Source organism: Pelophylax lessonae, assembly GCF_965119305.1.
Source record: "Pelophylax lessonae genome assembly, chromosome: 1".
Taxonomy (NCBI): Eukaryota; Metazoa; Chordata; class Amphibia; order Anura; family Ranidae; genus Pelophylax; species Pelophylax lessonae.
In genome coordinates, this window is record NC_138768.1 from 213481678 (window position 1) to 213492201 (window position 10524).

The 10524-nt window shown below is 39.1% G+C and overlaps 1 protein-coding gene across 1 annotated transcript in view; it reads right to left on the reverse strand.

Annotated features, from left to right (window-relative positions):
* SRRM4 (serine/arginine repetitive matrix 4) overlaps positions 1–10261 on the reverse strand; it is a 185307-nt gene extending 175046 nt beyond the window's left edge. The window contains exon 1 of the mRNA XM_082268959.1: positions 9866–10261. Within this exon, the coding sequence (XP_082125085.1) occupies positions 9866–10005 (140 nt within the window). The 5' untranslated portion in view covers positions 10006–10261. The remainder of the gene's footprint in view (positions 1–9865) is intronic.
* Positions 10262–10524: the final 263 nt, after the last annotated feature.

Consider the following 10524-nt stretch of genomic DNA (forward strand, 5'->3'; position numbering starts at 1 on the left):
GAATGTATATTGATCTGCGCATGTGCAGCTCAGTTTACTTTCCGGCACACTGCCTATGTGCCACATGACTGCACTCCTGCACTTGCATGGGAATAACATCATCTCACGTTGACCCAAAGTGGCTGAAGTGGGGAGAAGATGCCGGCGCCAACAAGGAACTTTGCGGGCATCGGACCATTGGAATAGAGGTAAGTATTTTAACCTTTAGTCCTGCTTTAAGCTTGGACTTAGGATTCAGAGTTATTTCCAAGTACAATGGAACTAAATTGAAAACAAGCTCAAGCACCTCCAGTACATGACCAGTTATGTTAGTTTATACACTGTGGTGGATATATGTTCTATTGGTTGAACTAGGTGAACTTGTGTATTTTTTCAATCTGACTAACTATGTAACTATGTAACATAGCAGGCTCATAAAACTCCTTTTTATAAAGGATAGCTTGTACCTATCATTGCACAGTGAACTACAGAACATACAGGAAACATTTTCTGAATTGCATTTTGATTGTGAATTTCTTTTTATTTTTTCCAGTATTTAACCGTTTTAATACAGGGCACTTCCACCACCCCCTTCCTGTCCAGGCCAATTTTCAGCGTTCAGCACTATCACTCTTTTAATGACAATTGCGCGGTCATGCAACGCTATACTCAAATTACATTTTTATCATTGTTTTCACACAAATAGAGCTTTCTTTTGGTGGTATTTAATCACAGCTAGGATTTTTCTTTTTTTTTGCTAAAAAAAACGACCAAAAATAAATAAAATAAAAAACAGTTTTTCCTCGTTTTTGTCAGTATATTTTGTAAATAAGGTAATTTTTATCCTTCACTTATGTGGGCTGATGAGGCAGCACTAATGAGCACTGATAGGCTGCACTGATGGGCACTGATGAAGCAGCATTAATGGGCACTGATGAGGAGGCACTGATTAGGTGGCACTGATGAGGAGGCACTAATATGCTGATGGGCATTGATAGGTGGCACTGATATGTGGCACTGATGAGCACTGATAGGTGGCACTGATGGACACTGATAGGTGGCACTGATGAGCCACACTGATGGGCACTGATGGGAAGCACTGATGAGCAGGCACATATGGGCACTGAAAGGCAGCACTGACTGGCATCACTGATTAGCACTGATTGGTGTCACTGATGGGCACTGATTGGTGTCACTGATGGGCACTGATTGGTGTCACTAATGGGCACTGACTGGTGTCAATGATGTGCGCTGCTGGGGATCTGCTGATGATCAGTGCCCTGATTACCTGTACAGTCTCCCCTGTGAGGAGATGCCGCTAATCGGAGTAGAGCTGATAAATGGAACTTCCATGTTTTCATGTGATCGACTCCTTACCGAAATCAGGGTCACGCCATATCCTAGGAACATGGCGCAAAAGCGATTGCCATGCTGTGCGCCCCCACAGGCACACACAATTGCGGCGGGACTGGGCGAAGTCATATGATGTTGGCCCCGAATGAGAGGAGATCCCATCCACTGTCATTTGACTATATGATGGGCGGGAGGTGGTTAAAAGTGAACCCTAGGCAAACAGCTAAATAAGCAGTTAATACATATATGCAAACTGATGTTTAAGACAAACGATTTATAGTCCTGTTCAGCCACTTGAATTAATACACCTCTGCCAAGCAGCACCGCCTTAAGAGTGACACCAGCTTTATTACAGTGGAGCCACCTACCTTCCTTCAGCCTGCAAACTGGATAATAAAGGAATATCAACACACTAATAAATCACTTGTTGGGTCTGCTCCCTCCTCCCATTACCTGTCAGCACATGTGAATGCAGCATATGATGCTTAGCTCCTAGTGGGGCACCCCCCCCCCCCCCCCAGTCTGAGCTCTTCTGTACAGAGGCTGATACCGAGACAGATCTGGGTACTTTTTTTTCCTGTATATAAAAATGTAATTTATTTTTAAAGAAATACAATGGCACTAAATCATGTTTTTTTATATGTCTAATTACTCAATATAGTTTTTATCCTATGAAATCTCCCCGTGCCTTAGACCTATCTTCCTCCCACCCTCCCACAGCTTCCTCTCATGTATAACGTATCCATCTATTTGTTTGTTTATGTGACCTGTCTATCTTCCTCCTAATTTCAGTCATTCAGTGACAAACATCCGGCATTATATTGTCTCCCAATTTCTCATCTTTTTACTGTAGAGTGTCTCTCCCACACGCTCATTGTACCTGTCATCTGCTTTCTCAATGTGTCTGTCTGCTTTATATATTTTGTCTGTCTGTTGCCAACAGAGAAACAGGCACGCATGTATTATTTATATGAGTCTTTTAGAGATTACTCCTCTTTTTTTTTTTACACTTTGCAACAGGTAGTCAGGCACAAGAATCGCACATAGGAAAATGGAAAGTTTTACACTGTTGAAACAATCTACAAAATAATAACACATATATTAATAAACTCAAAGAATTTATATTCCTCTAATCTGAGTAATCAAAGCAAAGATGCCTAAGATGCTGATTTGGTAGATATCAATGGCAATTGGTAATAAAAGCACCTATGAAATTTATCAAAATCCTTTCAACAAAACAGTTCAATCACATGACAAGTTCAGAAATTGTATAAATAGTAGTGTCGGTAGCAGAATTAAAGTTATTTTATTAGTACCTATAGCAAAACGTGGTTGTATAGTAGTTGTAGCAGTAGTACCATAGTATTAATAATAGAATCTTTAGCGCTAGACTCATTAAACTGTAGACATGTGGATCCCCTGAGATTTCCCATCATCTGAGTTCCCATCAGACCAGGTAAATATTCACACTCTGCTAGGCAGCACAAAGTAAAACTGAGATATTATTGTAAAATGTACTAATTAGTAGCAAATAATCAGAATTATTATATGCATACTAAGCTATGGGTAACTTTACGTTACCCATGAATACTTCTTTTTACGCTGCTTTATTGAAATATCTTGGTTAAAATAATGCAGTATATATTATACATATTTATTAGGGATCCTTCTCTGGATTCTTAATAGCATCTTTGATAAGGAAATTAATTTGTCACTGTCCAGTTAGCAATATAAAAGCCTTCTCTAGGCAGTCTAAGAATGTTAAAGAGGTCATTATTCCATGGCTGTTGCATCAAATGTCAGCATGAAAAAAAAAATTGCTTTTAATTTATAGAAAGGAAAAAATGACTACTGTTATAAGTGCTTGGTGATTGTTGTGAGCTAGGGACTATTACTGGCACGATGCCACTGAAGGAGTTTCGCATCCTTATTTAACATAACTTTTTTTTTTCTTATTAGATCTGTAAACCTCTGTTCCCTTTACAATTCTTGCCAGGATAAGGTAGTAATTGTAAAATTTTCTTTTATCTTACGGAGGTTCACAGGTTTTGCTTTAAGCTTGTTGATTCAAAACCCCCAACTGGAGCATTACACCCTGTTTAGGATGTTTATGTGATAACTACTTCAAACACAGCCCATATGAGATATTTTCCCTTGATTTTTAGTTGCATGAATGATAGAACCAGAAATTGCCTCTCATTGATTCCTGAAATCCACTACTCCAACATGATCCCTGTGGTCACAATATTGCAATAATATCTAATCAATCATGCAACCATAAAACAAGTCAGTGAGGACCAGGTTGGAGAAAATGGTCATCCACAATGCACAATCGGTCATGGTTGTCTTCTCCACGTGGCTCACACGACAGCAAGTTTGCTCTTATAATTGAAGTTGTTGAAAAGCTACTTGTTTTTGTTTTAGTACTCTATTAAGTAGATGGCACACAAGGGGGGCAAAGAAGGCATTTGTCAAATATAGCATTTAGGGGTGTTATCCCATTTTCTCTTTTGGGGGGGGGGGGAGTTATGCACTGGTGGGAAATGGGAGACTTCCAAGGAACCCCATGGAAGGAATGGGTCGCAGATGCATATTTGTTTTCATCTGTAGTGATGTAAAATTGCTACTGCAACATGAATATTTGTATGTCCTTTTGTGGGACTTATAACTTATACTAAATTATGCTTTTCAGGAGTTATGCAGATTCCCTGAGGAAGAATTTTGTATTTGACAACCTTTGAAACGCGTTGGATTCTGTCTAACACCTCTCCAATAGTATCTTGTTCAAATATGCACATATGATTGTACTGTATCACATATTGATGAATTTATGCAGAAACTGCTGATACGATGATTTTTTCAGTATTTATATTCAAATTCTAATAAATTGTACTTTTTCTAAAAACCAACCTTCTCTTTTAAGAGATTTTTCATTGTTACCTTTAAAGTCCCAATAAGAAAAGGGTTTTCTTTTTCCATAGAGCATTTAGCTTTGAACCAACAAATGTTGATAAGCAGCTAGTGAACCCCACTTGTTTTAGCACTGGCTTTGCATTGGGCAATGATGATGTGCAAAATGGAGATAGCATCAAACCAGATTTCACTTGACTATGGTCAGATCAATGAAAGGTCTGATGGTGGCTATGTGTTCCTGCCATTTACAATTTTGTCTTTTTTTCTGATGAAACAGACCTTCTAAAAAACAAAGCTATAATGCCCATAGCGCATGCAGGATTTCATACGTATCCTTTTATGGTGGACATTAATTTACATTATTCCTTTTATTAATCATGGTAGTGCTTGTTGTCTACCCTTTCCTTGTCGGTTTTTCACTGTGTCCTCTAAGACTGGACAAGTAACATTGCCATACACTGTTGCTGGGTACTGAAGCATGGAAGCAGCGTCTTTTGCCTTTCTCAGGTCATCTTGCACTAAGATTACAGAATCTGAAAGCTAATGGGAAAAGTTTCAAAGACCTCTACCTGATATCCATTTTTTCTTCTCAGTGACCCCTTTTACCCCTAAAGAAACAGCTATCGAAATATCTCTGCAGGTTATTCTACGCAGTTACAAAATTCAATTACTTCACTTACACAAATGAGCTACACAGCTATTTTTTCATTTGAGCTTTTCCAAAGCCTACAACAGTGATGGAGGATAAATATAACAAGAGTAGATAAGAAACATCCTTTTTTTTCTAGCACATATCCATCTATAAAAGAACCATTAAACAGTCATGCGTTCCTATCCAGCAGTGTTTCTAAAACATCATTGTTGTTTTAATACTCAGACCAATTATTCCATACTGTGCTAATGACAGTTATTGCTGGTGTAGAATATAATGCAAATGCCTGAGCAATTACTGCATAGCACAGGACAACAATTAATGGTCAGCTTCAGAACGTCATTGGTAGGTAAGAGATTAAAGTCTACATATTGTAATTTATGTATCTTTTCCCACTGAAAGGGATACTTGGCTCGCCTCTTTTTTTTATATATATATATATATATATGCAGGGTATATATTTAGTATGCTTCACGGATTAAGCTGTATTTCTTTGGCACAGTGTTTTATCTTAGAAACGTTTTTTCAGCACATGGCAGCTTTTAGCTTAAGTCGTTCTGGGACAAACATCTTGTCAGTTGGGTGTCAGCCAACTGCAAGGTCTATAGAGCTACCTAATCAGTAGTGTAATCACATAAGAGAATGCACAAGACTTACTGGAAGCAAAGTATATAATTACACTTTCTAGTGTTAAGGGAAAAGAAAGAGGTCATCAAAGATCGATCTGCAGTCATTGCTCTTGGTGCCCAAACTGCTGTATAGAACAGTGTTCTGTAATTCTCTATCCAAAGTAGTAAAATTGAGAATGTTTGTCCTTTTCACCCTTAGCAGCGCATGCACTGAATACCGTCCATATACTGCTGCAGATCTGAATTCATCAGGATCAAATGTTCACATTATTGGTCCTTAATTGCTACATATTTTACTATTTCCTACTGACGTAACCTGATGACTTTAGCTACTCGTGGTTTAGCGGTTTTGACGTTAGTTAATGATCCATTCTAAACTAGTCTTAACTTGGTATATAGCATTTATTGGGCTTTTAAGGTTACACTTTTGAGCTTATTTAATAAAGCATAGAGTGGTAAAAAGGGCATAACTTCTGGTAACCAATCAGAAATCATCTTTCATTGTTCTAACTGCAGAAAACTCATGATCTTTGCTTGTTATGGGTTACTGCACTGTGCACGTGTCATGATCATCATCATTTGAGTAAGTCTGATTTTTTTTCCATAAAAATTTTTATTGAGAAAAAAGAGGTGACCATACAAGTGAACTTCAAATAGTGACAATGAGCGAGTAAGTCTGATTTTATACCAGGATTTTATATTGTTAAGCCAGGCAACCCTTTTGTAATTGATCAAGCACAAAGATAAGAAAACATGGATCACACAAGAAGGATACATAGATGGGGATGTCTATAGGGAAAGATGCAATTTTGGTTTACCAGCAGCGGAGTGTTAATTTTGTTTTACAATTTTACTGACATGCATTGCTTATAAATTTATGATGTGTATACATTAAATTTATAATTGGATTAATCAGAATTTAAAATGCATGCCAATCAAGTTAGCTAATTGTAAAATCTTAAAGCTGCTCAGGCCTTCTTTGTTAATTTTTATAGCTCCCAGCGTAGAGAACCATTTCACCAGGTACCTGTAAAATGTCTCTATAGTTTATGAAAGGTTTCATGTTCCATTGCACAGTTCATATACTTCATTCAATACGTGAACAATGAGCCCCGGGGCAAGCACAAAATAAAATCGCCTGCTTTGCTGCAAACACAAAAGAAAGTAATGAGTGCTGAGCACAGGAGCAGTCTCACATTTGCTTTAAATAATTCATTTCCCTCCAATATGCTAAGTCAGTGACAGAGCTCCAGCTGCACCGTTGCGCATGTAGAGGACTACCAGTTCCATGGAGTCAAATACTGACACGGTCCCGCTCACTAAAAACCAATAAAGATCCACACTGTACAAAACATAAATCTGTTGCATTTTCCCCACAGTAGAGAATGCAATAATACACGCTACTTTGCCAAGCAGTGATCATTATCACCCGATCATGATGAATGGCTGCAATTCTCAAGTTCAGCACAAAATATTTCACTCCAGAACACCTTGAAAGAATTTAATGATCTGGTGCTATGTACTACCCTGCAACACAAAATGCTGTCAAATAGACACAGCACATCACCTCTAACAAAACTATCCATCCGGTTTAACTTAGAACCTTTTTTTGTATATTTCTCCCTGACTTATGTATGGTAAAGCAAATTTATACGACTCATGTGGCTGTCTTACAACTTTCATGTGGATTCAAAACTCAGCGAGTGATCAGTTATTCTATAGATCAGCCTTTCACAACCATTTTAGCATGGAGGTACCCTTGAAATAACTTTCTTGTTTCAGGGAATCCCTGCTAAAAATGACTATATCTACAGCTCACTGTACATTAGTGTGACGGTCAATAGGAAGAATGCTCCTCATAAATGTGGTCAGTAGGAAGAATGCACCCCAAATATGTGGTTGGTAAGAAGAATGTTCCTTATATATGTGGTCAGCATGAGGAATGCTCTTTATATATGTTGTCAGTGGGAAGAATGCTCCTCATAAATGTGGTCAGTAGGAATAATGCACCCCACATATGTGGTCAGTGGGAGGAATGCTCATATATATCTATATCTATCTATATCTATCTATATATATATATCTATCTATATATATATATATATATATATATAGTTGGTAGGAAGAATGCTCCTTATATATGTGGTCAGTATGAAGAATGCTCTTTATATATGTGGTCAGGTGGAAGAATGATCCTTATGTATATAGTTGTTGGGAACAATCCTTCATATATATATGTATATATATATATATAAATATATAGTCAGTGGAAAGAATGCTCCTTCTATATATATGGTCAGTAGAAAGAATGTTCTTTCTATATATATGGTTAGTGAATGCTCCTTATATATCTGGCCAGTTGGAAGAATGCTCCTTATATATGTGGCCAGTGGGAAGAATGCTCTTTATATAGGTGGTCAGTGGAAAGAATATATATATATATATATATATATATATATATATATATATATATAGGGCCAGTGAGAAGTATGCACCCTATATATGTGGTCAGTGGGAAGAATGGACCTCATATATGTAGTCAGTATGAAGAATATTATTTATATATGTGGTCTGTGGGAAGAATGCTTTTTATTTATGTGATCAGTGGGAAGAATGCCCCTTATATATGTGATCACTGGGAAGAATGCTCCTTATATATGTGATCAGTGGGAAGAATGCCCCTTATATATGTGATCACTGGGAAGAATGCTCCTTATATATGTGATCAGTGGGAAGAATGCCCCTTATATATGTGATCAGTGGGAAGAATGCTCTTTATATATGTGATCAGTGGGAAGAATGCTCCTTATATATGTAGTCAGTGTGAAGAATGCTCTTAATATATGTGGTCAGTGGGAAGAATGCTCCTTATATATGTGGTCAGTGGGAAGAATGCTCCTTATATATGTGGTCAGTGGGAAGAATGCTCTTTATATATGTGGTCAGTGGGAAGAATACTCTTTATATATGTGGTCAGTGGGAAGAATGCTCTTCATATATGTGGTCAGTGGGAAGAATGCTCCTTATATATGTGGTCAGTGGGAAGAATGCTCTTCATATATGTGGTCAGTGGGAAGAATGCTCTTTATATATGTGGTCAGTGGGAAGAATGCTCTTCATATATGTGATCAGTGAGAAGAATGCTCTTTATATATGTGGCCAGTGGGAAGAATGCTCTTTATATATGTGATCAGTGAGAAGAATGCTCTTTATATATGTGGTCAGTGGGAAGAATGCTCTTTATATATGTGTTCAGTGGGAAGAATGCTTTTTATTTATCTGGTCAGTGGGAAGAATGCTCCTTATTTATCTGGTCAGTGGGAAGAATGTTCTTTATATATGTGTTCAGTGGGAAGAATGCACCTTATTTATGTGGTCAGTGGGAAGAATGATTTTTATGTATGTGGTCAATGGGAAGAATGCTCCTTATATATAGGATCGGTGGGAAGAATGCTCTTTATATATTTGGTCTTTGGGAAGAATGCTCATTATATATGTGGTCAGTAGTAAGAATTCTCCTTATAATGTGGTCTGTAAGAAGATCACCCCTTATATATGTGGTCAATAGGAAGAAAGTCCCTTATATATATGGTCTGTAGGAAGAGTGCTCCTTATATATGTGATTGGTGAGAAGAATGTTCCTTATATATGTGGTCAGTGGGAAAAATACTCCTTATATATATATATGGTCAGTGGGAAGAACCCCTATTCTTACACACACAAATATATATATAGATATTTATATGGATATATAATGTCAGTGGTTACTGATCGGAGAGGCAGAAATAACTCGCCTCTGGAGTAACCCCTAGGGTTAGATATAACCCTGTTTTAAAAAGCTACTATAGAACCAAGTTCTATCCAACCAATCTATAGCCAACAACATAGTAGCACCTATTTAAAACAGAAAGCTCAATGCCATAATGTATTGCCTTGCTATTAGGACATCCCTGAAAGCTGTGCCACTTGAGCAGACAGCTGTGTGTACATGTGATCCTGGCTGCCCATGCATTGTCTGTGAATGGGGAGTGCATGCTGCTTCTCATTAATAAGAGTGAGAGCTCCAGGACAAAGAGACTATCACACAAAGCTTGGAGATGCCTATTGATGTCCATTGATGAACTCTTCCTGATCTAACAAAAAGTAGCAATCTCTCCTTGTCAAACCCCCCATTGTAGGAAGCCTGTCTCCCTTCTCATTGTCTTTATTCAATGAGTTTAGAAGAAATAGAGGATCTCAGGAGAAGAAGCCTAAACCTGGGCATCCTGCTGTGTACCAATGAATGTCCCGGAATATGGACCACAGGCAGCATCCATCCCTCCCTCCCAGATGGTCCTACCTGGCTAAAGGCTTCCGAGAGGTGATGCTGGCTACGATGATGCTTTCCCTCCGCGGGGTGGCCACGGCTTTAAAAGTCCCCATCCAGAACTTCTCGAAGAGCTGCTTCTCCCCTTGCTGGACTCCGGTAACACCGGCCATAGTGATTGGAGAGGAGAGGAGAGCGGCCGCCGCACCGATCACACTTCAGGAGCTGTCCAAATGCTGGCGGTCCTGAATCCACTCCGCTGGGCAGACACTGGGGAGGGCGGGGCCTCGCTGACTCCTCCCCCGGACTGATCGCTGGACCAGGCTGTGTTCAGTAAGCTGCGTGTAATGAGTGTGCGGTCCTGGGAGCATCACCTTACAGAGCTGGTCCAGGGACAGAGGGCATCATAGGCTGGGACTGGAGAGGAAAGAAGTCTAGGCTCTTGTTTTGTCTCCTATGACGTCTAAACAGGGGCTGGCAAAGTTTCAGCCTTTCCCTCCCTTTAATTCCTTTCTTCCACCTACTGCCCCCCTCCCTTTGTATTAGGAACAAGACAAGTGCTTGCTTCCCAGGCCTGACCCATCTGCATAACAAAAGCCCGCAGGCCAAGCGTGTGCCTGGCATAATGGTCCAAGGTTCACTCCAGCAATGACCCAGAAGAGGAGAGGGGGGGGGGGGGGGGGGGGTAACAA